This window comes from Myotis lucifugus, unplaced genomic scaffold (genome assembly GCF_000147115.1).
Source record: "Myotis lucifugus unplaced genomic scaffold, Myoluc2.0 scaffold_360, whole genome shotgun sequence".
NCBI lineage: Eukaryota > Metazoa > Chordata > Mammalia > Chiroptera > Vespertilionidae > Myotis > Myotis lucifugus.
In genome coordinates this window covers 299,980-316,138 of record NW_005871408.1, presented here as the reverse complement: position 1 = coordinate 316,138, position 16,159 = coordinate 299,980, and the positions used below count along the sequence as shown (strand labels likewise).

Below are 16,159 nucleotides of genomic sequence, written 5' to 3'. Positions count from 1 at the left end.
ATACGGGACCAAGGAGAAGTAGGGCAGTTAAGGCTTATATGCCACCTTGAGCTAAGGAGAGAGGATGTCGATTATGGTCTTGGACTTTAAAGGGCAGCAAGACAATTCACATGGAGATGGAAAAGTAAATGTCTGGTAAGTAACTGTTTGCTGGGCTGTCTTTAACAAGGGTCACAGAGAGGACTTTGATCAAAGGGCCTTCCTGGCTTCCTCCCTAGCACACTTAGCTCATGGTAAACTATAGCTATCTATAACTAGAGGCCCGGTGCACAAAAATTTGTGCACTCGGGGGGAAGGGGGGGGTCCCTCAGCCCGGCCTGTGCCCTCTCGCAGTCTGGGGCCCCTCAGGAGATAACGACCTGCTGGCTTAGGCCTGCTCCTGGGTGGCAGAGGGCAGGCCCAATCCCTAGGTGCAGCCCCTGGTCGGGCTCAGAGCAGGGCGGATTGGGGAGTTGGGGCGCCGCCCCCTGTCATGCACAAAGCAGGGCGGATTGGGAGGTTGCGATGGCACCCTCAGTCATGCTCAGGGTAGGGCCGATTGGGGGGGTGGGGCACCGCCCCCTGTCACACTCAAGGCAGGGTCGATGGGGAGGTGCGGCGCCACCCCCTGTCAGGCACAGAGCAGGGCCAATCAGGGGGTGGGGCGCTGCCCCCTGTCACGACAGAGCAGGGCCCATCAAGGGGGTTGGGGCTCCGTACCCTGTCACACACAAGCCAGGCAAGTTGGGACGCCGCACCCTGTCACACACAGATCCGCAGGGCATCAGGGGGTTTGGGCGCTGCCCCCTGTCACGCTGATCCAGGGCCAGGAGGCCTCGCGGCTCCGCTGATCCTGGTGCTGGGAGGCATATTACCCTTTTACTATATAGGATAGAGGCCTGGGGGCCGGCTGGTTTGCCCTGAAGGGTGTCCTGGATCAGGGTGGGGGTCCCCACTGGGGTGCCTGGCCAGCCTGGATGAGGGGATGATGGCTGTTTGCAGCTGGTCACACACCCTTCAGGATGGGGGTCCCCACTGGGGTGCCTGGCCAGTCTGGGTGAGGGGCTGAGGGCTGCTTTCAGGCTGGTGGTTGACTGAAGCTCCCAACCGCTCCTTTTTTTCTTTTTCTTTTTTTTTATTCTGGGCCAGCTTTAGCTCTGGCTCTAGCTCTGAGGCTTCTGCTGCTGAAAGCAGGTATCTGGTTTGTTTGCGTTCTATAATCGAAACAATGTATAACTCCAGCTCTAGAGATCCCGGCCGGCTGAAAGCTGGTTTCTGGGGTTTTGTTTAGCTTCTATATTTGTTACAATGTTTCAAACTGCCAGCTCAGAGGCCGGCAAGGCAGGCGGGGAACATTGGAGTCCTCTGTCACTGAAGCAAGCAAGCCTCATGTTCGCTTCCAGCTGCCTGGCTGCCGGCCGCCATCTTGGCTGGCAGTTAATTTGCATATCACCCTGATTAGCCAATGGGAAGGGTAGCGGTCGTACGCTAATTACCATGTTTCTCTTTTATTAGATAGGATAGCTTCCTTCCTGGAGCAGGTCCTCTCTAAATCCTTTTAGTAGTTGGGGGAAGGGAGAGGAGGTCAAATTTTTTATCTAAGTCTTTTGTTAATTAAAAATAACCAGCTTAAAATAATCAATATTCCAAAAGCATATTTTGGGGTGAAAAACTCAACTTCTCACCCTTTACCTTCTTACCTTCTGTTATCTCATAAACAAAGCATCTCTAAGGGATTCATTAATAAGAAATAAAGAATCCCTAGCCAGTTTGGCTCAGTGGATAGAGTGTCAGCCTGTGGACTGTAAGGTCCCGGGTTCAATTCCGGTCAAGGGCATGTACCTTGGTTGCAGGCTCCTCCCTGGCCCAGGCCCTGGTCAGGCGCATACAGAAGGCAACCAATCAATGTATTTCTCTCACATCAATATTTCTCTCTGTCTTTCCCTCTCTCTTCCACTCTCTCTAAAAATCAATGAAAAAATAATCCCCGAGTAAGGATTAAATTTTTTTTAAAAAAAGGAAAATACAAACTACAGAAAACTACCTCTTTATTTTCAACCACACACCACAAGACACTAACAGTATTTTTTAAACCCATAAATATCTATAGGCTTATGATCTTCTAATAACACCTTTAAACAAACTTTATCAGGATTTATTCGGAGGGATTCACTTTTTTCCCTGGTTTTCATGAGCTTGCCTGAGATCAATTATTTCAATTATCATATAATTTAACCTCTAATGATCCTAGCGTTCTTCAGGTTGAACCAATCCCATTGATTAAAAATGTGACTATTATATGGCCTATGTTTTAAATATTAGAAGAAATTCCATCTTCATGTCACAAGTGTGACAGACACATCCAATGATAAGCTTGAGACAGGACAGAAAGAAGTTAGGAAAAACTCCCAACCAGGGGAATGAGAAAGTAGAAGCAACATCATAGGCCGATAAGCTGCTAGCTATGTCCTCTCATCAAAGCCCCCACCTCCATACATGGTCAAAGGGAAACAGTTTATGGCAGGAAACTCCTGTGGTGTTCACAGGAGTCATCAACAAGTATTGGCTAAAATCAGATTAATCCATGATGGAGGAAAAGATGACCAAAGACCAATGCCGAAGTCCATTATACCATCACTAGAGGACTGGTGCACAAATTCGTGCACAGGGCGGGCGTGTCCCTCAGCCCAGCCTGCACCCTCTCCAATCTGGGACCTCTTGGGGGATGTCTGACTGCCAGTCGGACATCCCTCTCACAATCCGGGACGGTTGGCTCCTAACCACTCGCCTGCCCGCCGGCCTGATTGCCCCTAACCACTCTACCTGCCAGCCTGATAGCCCCCTAACCGCTCCCCTGCCAGCATAATTGACGACAAGTGCTCTCCTGCTGGCATGACAGTCCCCAACTGCCCTCCCCTGCAGGGCTGAGGGGAATGAGGAACTGAGGCTGGATGAGGTGGGGCTGACGGGACTGGGCGCCGCCATCTTGTGGCTGTGGGCGCTGTCATCTTGTGAGGGTGTGGCAGTCAACTAGCATATTCCCTCTTTATTAGATAGGATTACAATGAAAACTGACATTACAAGTAAAAGGGGGGGCAGGTGGACAAACACCATGACACTTGCAGAAGGGACCATGTTGGGGACAAGACGCCCTCTCAACCCAAAGGCAAAGACAGAATTTGGTGCCACAAAGTTCAGAAACTGAAAACACATAAAATCCCAGGAACTAACTGACCACACGAGGCACAACTCACAAGTTCTTCATGTCCACTCAGACATGTATTGTTTCATGTCCATGCCCTGTGAGACTTGCAACCAGGGGGCACCAGGTGGCAGCAGCCAATCCTGGGCTCAACCCCCGATCCTGTCTCCAGGAACCCACATCCAGACCTCTTTCTTTCTCTACCTAAATAAAACTTGCTTTCACTCTCCCTGGGAGTTGTTCTTGAATTCTTTCCTACACAAGTCAAGAGCCTTGAGGTTCAGGACCATATAGGGGTGGCGGGACAGAACCCCTGGTTTGGAACCAGTCCAGTGACAAGCTTACACAAACAGCTTCCTGGGTTAAAAAGGAATGCATTTCCAAAACACAGACATTCAACACTAAAATAAAAATTTAAAAAAGAAAGAAAAAGAAGAGAATGTTAATGCATGGAGCTTAAATCTAAAATAATACAAAAGATAGGAGTTTTTCCCAGGTGTTGAGATATTTCACATATTTAGTTCAACAGTATATTTATTTTTCTCTCAAAAAGAAAAAAAGAAACTGGCCAGTATGTTCGGTGGTTAGAGCATCAGCCCATGCACCAAAGGGCTGCAGGTCAGATTTCTGGTCAAGGGCACATGTCTAGGTTGCAGGTTCAATCCCCACCCCAGTCAGGGAGTGTACGGGAGGCAACCAATTGATGTGTCTCTCTCACATTGATGTCTCTCTCTCTCTCTTTCTCTCTCTCTCTCAAAGCCAACGGAAATACTAGTAAAATCCTCAGGTGAGGATTAACAATAACAAAAAATTAAAAAAAGAAAGAAAAAGAAAAGCCAAAGAAATTTTCACCCAACCTTTAAGTATACATGGTACATGTAGGGCATCCTATTCAGAATGTTAAAATGTGGGAAAGTTTGTGTTATAGAATTGAAGAAGTAGAATCAGAGGCATCGCTCATTTTGCGCTGGTCTCTGTGGGATTGCACAGTGGATCTAAATGAGTTCTTGATGATAGTCTTGCAGAAAAGGTAATTATGGATTAGAATAAAGAAGACACTTTTCCCAGAGTACAAAGCTAATAAGAGCCAGGAGCCCAGCCCTCTAACGTCTGCCATGTTGTAATGATCTAACCCCGAGTAGATCACACCATGTGGTGGAAGCATTCCAGTCCTGGCTTTCCTACTGGCCAGCATCACCTGAATGTATATGTTCACTGCACAGATATTTACTGAGGTTTTTGTTTTGTTTTCTTATTTGTTTGTTTGTTTTTGTATGCCAATGCCTAGGAAAACACAGCTCACAATTTCTGCTCACTTTCCAGGGAAGGAAAAAAGAGACCAGAAGTCGGAACAAGGATCTGAGGAGGAGAATCTCACAGGGCAGCTCATGCTAGAGCTGACTCTTGGAGGACAGTAGATGAGATGGGGTTTTTTAAGACAAGTCATGGAACTTTCTGAGTTTCTGGTTCCTTAAATGTAAAAGCGGAGGCTGGACTAATTTTATCCCGTGGGCCTAAACTTGTGTCATATGTGATCTTTCCTTAGCACCTCATCTTCATTGCATTGGCCCCTCTGACAACCAGAAACAAAGTCTCCATCTCTCTCTGTTGCAATGCTTGCGCTGCCCATTAAATTCCAGTTTCCTGTTTGAGGTACACCTTTGATTCTGAGCTCAAAGAAAAGACTGACAGGCATAGAAGGACTTGCTTTATGCTGTTGTTTCATTGGTTGGGCATTTTCTCTCAGGAAAGGGTCTTTTTTACAATTATATAACATCAAAATTATTTTTTAAATACAGTAAACATAAACAGTTTCCATTAAGGAAATAAGTTTCCCATGATGTTAAGTGAGAACAGGATCTGAAATAAGGATAATAAGGAAGAAAGAAGTATTTGGAAATGGAGACACCAGAAAGAGAAGAGACAAAGTAGGTAATAATAGAAAGGGAGAGGCACCTTTTATTCAGTGGTGTTCTCTGAACTAGAGCCTTACCTCCTTGGAACCCTTGATTCTATCTCTTTATTCAAACTTAACAGCTATAACCTCTCTTCCTCACTATTTGCTATCTATTGCTGTGTAACAATTAGCCCCAAACTTGGCAGCTGAAACAATATTTATTGTCTCAAAAAATGCTGCCTTCATGCTTTTAAACTATAGAATTAAAGTTTAAAGAATTAACTTTTATTTGAAATTTCAGTTTAAGATATAAAAAAATAAAATATTAGGTGGCAAATATATATTGGTATATTCCTTTCATTTCCACTCTTTTTCAGAATAAAAACTTTGCAGTAAGATCTGCTGTCAGTTTCCCATCTCACTTAATTGCCTGGCTGGATGCTCCAGTCCCAAAGTCAGGGCCTCCAGGAAGGATCCTGAGACAGGCCATCCCCTGTAGTGTGCTTGTGGCATTCATGAATAACAAGTGATGGCGTGCATCTGTAAATTCCTAAAACAAAGTAAGCTCATTAGCAGTACATTTCAGTGGCACCACTAAAATACATAAATACAAGACAGGGATCTGTGGCCCTGGTAAGAGTGGCAATACAGTGATGGCTGTACAAAGAAGGCTTTGCCATTTCAGGTCAAGAACTTGAACAGGCCCCAGCAGGTTTGGCTCAGTGGACAGAGCGTAGGCCTGTGAACAGAAGGGTCCCGGGTTCGATTCCGGTCAAGGGCATGTACCTTGGTGCAGGCTCCTCCCCAGCCCAGGCCTTGTCAGGGTGTGTACAGGAGGCAACCAATTGATGTATTTCTCTCACATCGATATTTCTCTCTTTCTCTCTCTCTTCCGCTCTCTCTAAAAATAAATGGAAAAATATCCTCAAGTAGGATTAAAAAAAATAAATTGAACAGGCTCAGTGGTTGGGGTAGGTAGAATCAACTCAAGAGAGAAGCAGCAGCAAGAGGCAGAGTGGAAAGGAAAAGAAGTAGATGAGCGTGGGGCCAGAGAAAGTGAGTTTGAGTGTGTTCAATGCACACATGCATGTATGCTCACAGGACCAAATGCTGATGTCCCTTCCCCACCTAGTTTATGTTTCTTATAATAATTTATGTATGACAGGTTAGGAGAGAGAAATAATTCTTTAAAACATCAAAAAGAAATATTCATTTTATTTCTTATTCTGATATCATGTTACACAATCAGTCTTTGACTAAAAATATGAAAAGTAAATATTACATTAGCTAATAATATAGTCAATTTAAGGCAATAAGCCTCGATTGTGTACCTTCAGATGCACCTGCTCCACCCTACCATAGGCCCTAGGACAACAAAGAACTAAAACCACAGTTCCTGCTCCTGAAAGACATTCAGTCTTCCAGGATATCAGACAGGCAAACCAACAATTATAAACAGTGTAGTAAGTGTTACTGTATAATTAAGGGAAATGCTAGTGGATATGGAAATACTAAGACAGGTTCCCAACTCAGCCCCAACAAGGTGATTTAAAAGGTTTATGAGGAGGAGAGAGAACAGAGTTCTAGGCAACAGGAATTGCATGTCACAGGCTCTAACATCATGTACTTCAGGCACAGTTAGTAATCTGACCTGGCTACCACAAATGTGGTGTAGTTGTGAGGAATTAAACAAGAAATGAGGCGGGACAGGTAGGCAGGGGATCAGTAAAGTTACACCTCCCCAGTGAATCCCAAATTCCTCTTAATCTTTGGTAAAACCAGGTTGTCATCCCTAAATAATGGTAGAGTCATGAAGGATTCAGACTCTGAAGAATAATTTTACACATGAAAAACAGTACGTGTGCTAATATGAAACTGGGAAATAAAAATTATTTAATTATTAAATCCATTTTATACTGAATTAAAAATGAGGTTATGATAATCATCTGGGAGTTTCTACCCTCTAACACAAAGAATTATATTCCCTACAGATCTGCGTGTGTGTGTGTGTGTGTTTATCTATACAAACATACATAAACATATATAAACAATGAAGGATGCCATTTTGTAATGGAGCAAAGAATATACATTTAAAAAGTTGCTTTGTGAAATACAGAAAACAGGTTTATAATTTAAAGCTCTGTATTTTATTAAACAATGCAGACTAAAGATATCATTAGAAGTTTGTGTTTTGAGAGAGCATGCTTTGGATTCTTACCATATGCTAAGATAAAAGGATTCCAGCAAGTTTTTGCCAATAGTTGACCAATTGTGGGAAATCTTTCAATGATTGTACTTGAATCCTGTAAAAGAAAATTATGCTTTGGTCAGTAAAAGGGCCCTATATCACTCAGAAAGACTGAACTGACACTATGGCTTGAGGGAACTTGAATGCTTCTTGTTTTAGTATATATTTCAGAAAAGTAAGGAAAATAGAATTAGAAAAGATCTTTCAGTATGTTCTTCAAATAAAGATTAACAAGCAACTGTTAGGTCTGATCAAATAATCGAATGGATACCCTCTCCCCTGGGAACTGACCTTTAGGTCATTTCACAACCAACATTCCCTTTTGCCTAGACCACATTCCACTTGCTAAGACCATTATCTTTCCTCTGGGGACTCTCCCAGAGAATTCTCCGCCCAGAAAAGCCCGCCTAGAGTCCTTTAAAATCTCTGACTCCCCGTCCCTGGATGCTGGTGCCATTTTGGGGCTCAGCCCATCTGGTTTTCCAGATAACCTAATAAATTCATGATTCTTTACCACTTTGGCCTCATGCGTGCCTCCTTCGGCAACCCTAACAACAACCACCATTGTTCATCCTTAAACCAGGTCACCAACACTAAGTAAGATGTACAGCACATTTAGTAAAATCAATTTTGTTACCAAATTAACTCCACTTTATTCATACTTAACAGTCAGGAAATGCCACTTTATTTAAAAATAAGAAAGGCCACATAACAGTGAAAAAACATTATGGGTGATTAATATCTTTATAATTTCTTATCTTTATCCTGGAGTTTTTTTCTAACAAAATAAAAGATGATCCTAACTGAGCTCCAGAAGGGCTATTTCAAAGAAGGTTTAAGAGGACAAAAACTCTGGAACTTATATAAAGAAATAAAAGCAGCCAAAGCATAAAGATATTTATCTATGTGTATTACTACTTTGATTACTATATGCTAAATGGCACCAGACTCAGTCTACAACAATCTAAAACCTGAGACAAAAATCGGCCAACTATGCCAGAACCGGTTTGGCTCAGTAGATAGAGCGTCGGTCTGCGGACTGAAAGGTCCCAGGTTCGATTCCGGTCAAGGGCATGTGCCTGGGTTGCGGGCACATCCCCAGTGGGAGGTGTGCAGGAGGCAGCTGATCGATGTTTCTCTCTCATCGATGTTTCTAACTCTCTGTCTCTCTCCCTTCCTCTCTGTAAAAAATCAATAAAATATATTTAAAAAAAAAAAAAAATCGGCCAACTAAATAGAAAACAGCTTAAGATTTAAAAATATGCATGCTGTTGTACAGTGGCCTTTTCCCACTTCTTTATCTTTCAAATAAAGTTCAAAAATGAGACCAAACTGAGATAATGTGCACACAGGGTGAAATGATAAGCATTTCCTACTGCTGCAGCAATAAATTCTTCACATTGTCTCAGCATCGAGGCCAGTCTTAGACTTCCTGGGACCACTTTAAGATCAAGTTACAGAAGTCTTATTATAAAAAACAATTTTAAAATTAGCATTGGTTGTTCATACAGACTGCATCTTTCTTTGCAGGGTCAAAAGACATATGAACTCATACCACCGATATGAATTATCCTTCAAATTTCCTACTTGCTTCTGTGATTATGGGAGTAAAAGTATAACACAAGAACGTCTATGTTGAATCACACTTTTGCTTTGCATCTTGAAGTGAGACAATAAGTATAAAACAAATAATATTTTGATAATATAAAAATACATTAATTTACAAATATATCTATTAGGATAAAAACAAATCATACCAAAATAAAAATATAATTGTAAAGACACTCAAAATCTTAATATATACCAGAAAAGGCCACTTAAAATATTTAAAAGAAGATATCTTAATAATATTACTTTTTGGTAGAGCTCACTTTAAAACAGGATTGAGGAAAAGGTAAGCATTTCAGTAAACTCTTCAATATTTAAGAGAGTCAAAGGCCTTTAAAAGAATCCCAATTATTACCTGACAACAAGTGCCCAAGTTTTATTTATTAAAAAACAATCTGACGGTCAGGAAGTCTTATGTGACAATATAACTAATCAAGAAGAATAGACGAAGTCATAATGAGTCAGAGACCATTATGGTAATACAGACAGGAAACCACTTCCTGTCTGTATTACCTAAGGGTAAAATTCGTCTTTCTACTCCTTCAGTACAGTAGGTCAATAACACAAATTCCTGACCTTGGATAAAATTAAGGCTTGGTGAAATCTGGTAAAGAGTCCCTGCTGGCATTAATTTTGGTCACTACTTACCATTTCTTTTAAGGTTTCATAAATCTGCCTCAGGAACTCCTGGAACTGAGGTAGGTGATGGCAGATGTCTTGCTGGGTTTCCACAGTGGAGGCCTGGCCCCATACAGACAGCTTCCGCATCCAAAACTGATAATCAGAAGGAAGTCCTACTGAATCTTGAGCCATCTCAAAAAAGGGGCAAAGGTGATGTACCTTCACTGTGGCCTGTTAAGCACTGAAGGAAACAGTAAGCACATATCAAATCTGTAAGAAAGGGGGAAAATGAAACATTTTTTATTGATGACACTATTATAAATGTCCCCACTTTTCCCCGTTTGCCCGCCTCCACCAGACCCTGTCCTCTCCCTTCAGCCCTCATCACACTATAGTCGGTGTCTATGGGCTATGCATATATGTTCTTTGGCTAATCCCTTCACCTTCTTTCATCCAGTCCTCCCCACCCACCTCCTCTCACATCTGTCAGTCTGTTCCACGTATCCATGCCTGTGGTTCTATTTTGTTCGTCAGTTTAATTTGTTCACTAGATGCCACATGTGAGATCATATAGTGTTTGATAATCATCTCCAGGTCCATCCATCTATACTAATAAAAGGATAATATGCTAATTAGACTGGATATCTTCCGGACGTCCTTCTGGACAAAGCCATGGTGGCGGGGCCGAGGCAGAGGCAGTTAGGGGTGATCAGGCCGGCATGGGAGAGCAGTTAGGGTGATCAGGCCAGCAGGGGAGAGCAGTTAGGGGGATCAGGCCAGCAGGCAGGTGAGCAGGTAGAAGCCAGCAGTCCCGGATTGTGAGAGGGATCCCTGCGGAATCAGACCTAAACTGGCAGTCAGACATCTCTCGAGGAGTCCCAGAGTAGAGAGGGTGCAGGCTGGGCTGAGGGACTCCTCCACGTGCACGAATTTCATGCACCAGGCCTCTAGTGCTGTCATAAAAGGTAAGAGCTCCTTTATTTTTACAGCTGAGTAGTATCCCATTGTGTAAATGTACCAAAGCTTTTCTATCCACTCATCTACTGATGAGCACTTGGACCGTTTCCAGATCTTAGCTATTATAAATAATGCTGCTATGAACATAGGGGTGCATGTATTTTGAATTGGTGTTTCGGGATTCTTAGGATATAGTACCAGAAGTGGAATCTCTGTGTCAAAAGACAGTTCCATTTTTAATTTTTTGAGGAACCTCCATACTGTTTTCCAAAATGGCTGCACCAATCCACGTTCACACCATATTGCACTAGGGTTCCCTTGTCTCCATATCCTCTCCAGCACCTGTTGTTTGTTGATTTATTGATGGTAGCCATTCTGGCAGCTGTGAAGTCAGATCAGATCTCATTGTAGTTTTAATTTGAATCTCTCAGATGATTAGTGACTGTGAGCATTTTTTCATGTTTATTGGCCATCTGTATGTCCTCTTTAGAGAAGTGTCTATTCAGGTCCTTTGTCCATTTTTTTTTATTGGATTGTGTGTCTTCTTGGTATTGAGCTGTATAGGTTCCATATACACTGAGTGGCCAGATTATTATGACCATCTGACGTTTGTAGGCAAATTAGCTATAATTTTGCGCTAAAGTTGCTAGAGGGCCAGACCATTATAAATAGGGAAGCAGGCTGTTTACCACGATAGAAGTGATTTTTTTCTGATGAGTAAACAACGTGATTTAACAGCCTTTGAATGTGGGATACACACACACACACACACACACACACACACATACACACACTGAGTGGCCAGATTATTATGACCACCCCATCAGTACTTCGTTGGACCACCTTTTTTTTTTTTTTTAATATATTTTATTGATTTTTTTTTTTTTTTACAGAGAGGAAGGGAGAAGGATAGAGAGTTAGAAACATCGATGAGAGAGAAACATTGAACAGATGCCTCCTGCACACCCCCTACTGGGGATGTGCCCACAACCAAGGTACATGCCCTTGACTGGAATCGAACCGGGGACCCTTCAGTCCACAGGCCGACACTCTATCCACCGAGCCAAACCTGTTAGGGCAAGCCATAACTGCCTTCAATACTGCAGCGATTCTTCTTGGCATTGACTCCACGAGATGTTGAAAGGTGATGCAAGAAATCTGACACCATGCCTGATGAATAGCACTGTCCAGTTCTGTGAGATTTGATGGTTGTGGAACCAGCTGCCTGATGGCTCTTTCACCTTGGTCCCACAAATGCTCAATTGGATTGAGATCTGGTGATTGTGGGGGCCACCTAAGCAAGGTAAAGTCTCCCTCATGTTCTTGAAATCACTCCTGCACAATACAAGCACCGTGGCATGGCGCATTGCCTTGTTGGAAGAAGCCATCTCCATTGCGATACGCCATCAACATGATAGGATGAACTTGATCAGGAATGATACTTAGGTATGTTGTGCTATTCAGACATTGTTCCACACGAATTAAAGGGCCCAAATCATGCCAGGAAAACATGCCCCAAACCATAACACTGCCCCCACCAGCTTGAAGGGTTGTACTCATGCATGTGGGGTGCATGCTTTCATGATGTTTCCGCCAAATTCTCACTCTGCCATCTGCATGATGCAACTGGAAACATGATTCCTCAGACCACATGACTTTCTTCCAATGCTCAACTGTTCAATTCTTGTGTTCCTGTGCGAATTGGAGACGTTTTATCTTGGTAACTGCAGACGTTTTATCTTGGTAACTGCAGACAGATACCACCTTCGGCTTCCATATCCCATACGATGCAGTTACGGCTAATTTGCCTACAAATATCAGGTGGTCATAATAATCTGGCCACTCATAATAATATATATCCCACGTTCAAAGGCTGTTAAATCGCATTGTTTACCCATATCTTCAGAAAAAAATCACTTCTACTGTCGTGGTAAACAACCTGCTTCCCTATTTATAATGGTCTGGCTCTCTAGCAACTTCAGTGCAAAATTATAGCTAATTTGCCACTCAGTGTATATTTTGGAAATTAGCCCCTTATCAGAGGCCCGGTGCACAAATTTGTGCACAGGTGGAGTCCCTAGGCCTGGCTGGGGATCACGGCCATCTTTCCCAGTCCTGATCAGGGTCTGCTGGCCGGGGGAAGGAACAAGGGGGAGGGATCATGGGAGGGTTCCTGGTCAGCCCCAATGGGGCGATCGGGGTGGCCAGCTGGAGGGAGGGGCTGGCCAGGGGGAGGTACCATGGGAGGTTGGCCAGCCGGCCGGGCAGAGGGACCTGCTGGGAGGAGGGACTGCGGTAGGTTGGCAGGCTGGGGGGAGGGGCCACGGGAAGTTGGCCAGCCCCGTGAAGTTGGCCAGCTGGGGAGAGGGGTCACGGTAGGTTGGCTGTGGGAGCACACTGACCACCAGGGGGCAGCTCCTACATTGAGCATCTGCTCCCTGGTGGTCAGTGTGCTTCATAGCGACTGGTCAACCAGTCATTCCAGTCGTTCAGTCATAACGGTCGCTTAGGATTTTATATATATAGATATCATTGGCAAATATATTCTGTCATACAGTTGGTTCTCTTTTCATTTTGTTGATGGCTTTTCGGGGTTTTTTGCTGTGCAAAGCTTTTTAGCTGGATGTAGTCCCATTTGTTTTTTTCCTGTTTCCCTTGGCAACAATATATGAGAGGTGAGATTTTATTGTCTATGTCTTCGTCCAGGATTTTTATGGTTTCATGACTCACATTTAAGTCCTGTATCCATTTTCAGTTTATTCTTGTATGTGGTGTAAGTTGGTGGTCTAGTTTCATTTTTTTGCATGTACCTGTCTAATTTTCCCAACACCATTTATTAAAGAGACTGTCTTTACTCCATTGTATGCTCTTGTCAATTATTAATTGGCCATAAAGGCATGGGATGATTTCTGGGCTCTCTGTTCTATTCCATTGATCTACATGCCTGTTTTTTCTGTCAGTACCAGGCAGTTTTATTACAATGGCTTTGTAGTATAATTTGATATATGGTATTGTGATGCCTCCAACTTTGTTCTTCTTTCTCAAAATTGCTGCAGCTATTTTGGGTCTTTTTTGTTCCATATAAATTTCTGGAATGTTTGTTCTAGATCTGTGAAATATGCCACTAGTATTTTAATAGGAATTCCATTGAATCTATTGATTGCTTTGGGTAGTATGGACATTTTAATTTTAATGATGTTAATTCTTCCCATCCATGGAACAAGGTATATGCATCCACTTATTTGTATCTTCCTCAATTTCTCTTTTCAATGTCCTATAGTTTTCCAAGTACAGGTCTTTTACCTCCTTGGTTAAATTTATTCCTAGGTACCTTATTTTGTTGTTGTTGTTGTTTTAATGGTAAATGGGATTGTTTTCTTAGTTTCTTTTTCTGATAGCTCATTATTGGTGTATAAAAATGGAAAACGAAACATTTTAAAAAGAATATTTTATTGGTGCCTTTAAATTCACTGATGAGTAAAAAGGGGATTACTAGGGACTAAAATAGCATGCTTTCTGTGGAGTCATTTTGAATTATTTTTAAATGTGTTACTCAGCTGTAGCTCCAATCATTACCATCTGTACTTTTTATCATGAGTAATATCATTACACTAAAAGTCATTATACCTCCACAGGCACATGCTAATTATGTACAAAAAGCACAGCTGATAATACTTTGTATTTTCTTTTTAAGATTGAGCTATTTTTAAATGTTCAGAATATGAAATTCCTTTGTGTATTTTAATGTAGTGGGAAATCAAAAACATCTACGGGCATTTAACAGTCTGTGTCTAAGAAATGTTTTTGAAGTTCTTAGCTTTATGTGCATTTCTGGCTTCTCATAGGTGTAAAAAAATCTCTATGCATTACTGTCTAATGAATTTTCTTCCCAGTTTCTCTTTCTTAGAAAAAAGGAAAAGAATTTATTTCACATGTATTGATTTGAACAATCTGCTTAAAGACTGCTGTATATGCTTGATCTCATTGACAAGACAAAAATCATATTTTAGTAAAATATGATAAACTCCAATTATTGAGGGGGTGTACTAGTCCTAAGTGACAGAAAATAAAACCTCATAACCTTGACTTACCATACCTGAAGTGCATATTAAATAGAACAGAGGAGTCAGGCAGCGAGCATGTGCCTCAGGCAGAGCTAGGGAAGTAACTCCAGGTGCTCCACTACCATCCCAGCCTCCTGGCCTCCTCACCATGGGAAGCACACCAGGCAGAGAAGGGATGGCTGCTTCAACAGGTGTAGGCCTTTAAAGACATGCTTTCCTAGGCAGGGATAACACAGCTATCTAATTTCAAAAGACTACTCTGTAAGTGATGAGTTTAAATCCTCATCGGTAAGGAATAACAGATAAAATGCTGCCAATTAAATGTCAAAAACATCAACAAAGGAGGTTCTTATTACTAAAAAAGAAAAAAAATTAAAAGATTGTATAACTGCCCTGGCCAATGTGCCTCAGTTGGTTGGAGCGTGGTCCCGTACACCGAAAGGTTTCCTCCCTTCCTCCCTTCCTCCCTTCCTTCCTTCTTTCCTTTCCCTCTTCTCTCTCTCTCTCTCTCTCTCTCTCTCTATCTCTATCTCTATCTCTATCTCTCTCTCATCTTTTCCTCTCTCCCTTCCTCCCTCCCTCCTCTTTCTCTAAATCCAATAAAAACATATCCTCAGGTGAAGATTTAAAAAAAAAGATTTGTGCAATTTGGTTGCTGTACAAAAAATTTCTAGACCAGGAAGATTAAAGTTTTAAAATGGTACTAAAATTTTAATTTTAAAAAAGGTTCATGTTTAAATGGGGGGAAAAAAAGCTTTAAGAATAGAGGGAATATATGCATATTGTCAAATGGCATATAATAGCCAAAAATGATTCTTCCCCTTCTCTTATTGTCCTCCTCATCCAGTCATCACCAATACCTGTCAATTCCATCTCCCTAATTTTATTGCTCTCCACTTTATTGCGCTTCCAGAAACTGCACTTTCATCAGCACTGAGACAAGACTTCCACCAGAGAATCATAATCTTTTTCCACCAGCCAAAAGATTATGATTCACTAAAGGCTCAGAGGGTGGTTAGCATTTTTTAGCAATAAAGTATTTTTAATTGCACACTTAATAGACCACAGTGTAGTGTAAACATAACTTTCATATACACTGAGAAACCAAAAAATTCGTGTAACGCGCTTTATTGCGATATTCACTTTATTGCAGTGGTCTGGAACCAAATCCACAATATTTCCTAAGTACACCTGTATGTGTGATTTGATTCGATCTCATCCACTTCTTTTCACTTCTACTGCCTCCATCCCATCCCATCCCCATCCATGTCTTCACCTGCCCCTCTCAAATTTATTCTCAATGATAAAAACAACTCCATTAACACAACTGACAGAAACAACTTTTCCAAATGTATATCTGACCCAGCATATTCCTGCTTAAATTCTCCCATTCCCTCCCAATAACTTCCTTGCAAAGAAACCCTAACTCCTTATAAAATGAAAAATCCCAGCTCCTTACCAGAGTCTCTTAGGTCCTGCAAATGCAGATCCAGCAACTCTCCGGTCTCCCATGTTCCTCTCCCCAGCTGAACCCAGTCCAGTCCAGGTCTCTCATCTGTTCCCCCAACAAACCAAACCACTCC

At 42.1% G+C, this 16,159-nt stretch overlaps 1 protein-coding gene across 2 annotated transcripts in view; it reads right to left on the bottom strand.

Annotated features, from left to right (window-relative positions):
* Positions 1-16,159, bottom strand: part of FANCC (Fanconi anemia complementation group C) — a 255,904-nt gene that overhangs the window by 147,213 nt on the left and 92,532 nt on the right. For both annotated transcript variants that reach the window (XM_023764906.1, XM_023764907.1), the window contains 2 exons: positions 9,583-9,825; positions 7,297-7,381 (listed from right to left, as the gene is read on the bottom strand). In XM_023764906.1, coding sequence (XP_023620674.1) covers positions 7,297-7,381; positions 9,583-9,747 — 250 coding nt within the window. In that variant the 5' untranslated portion in view covers positions 9,748-9,825. The remainder of the gene's footprint in view (positions 1-7,296; positions 7,382-9,582; positions 9,826-16,159) is intronic.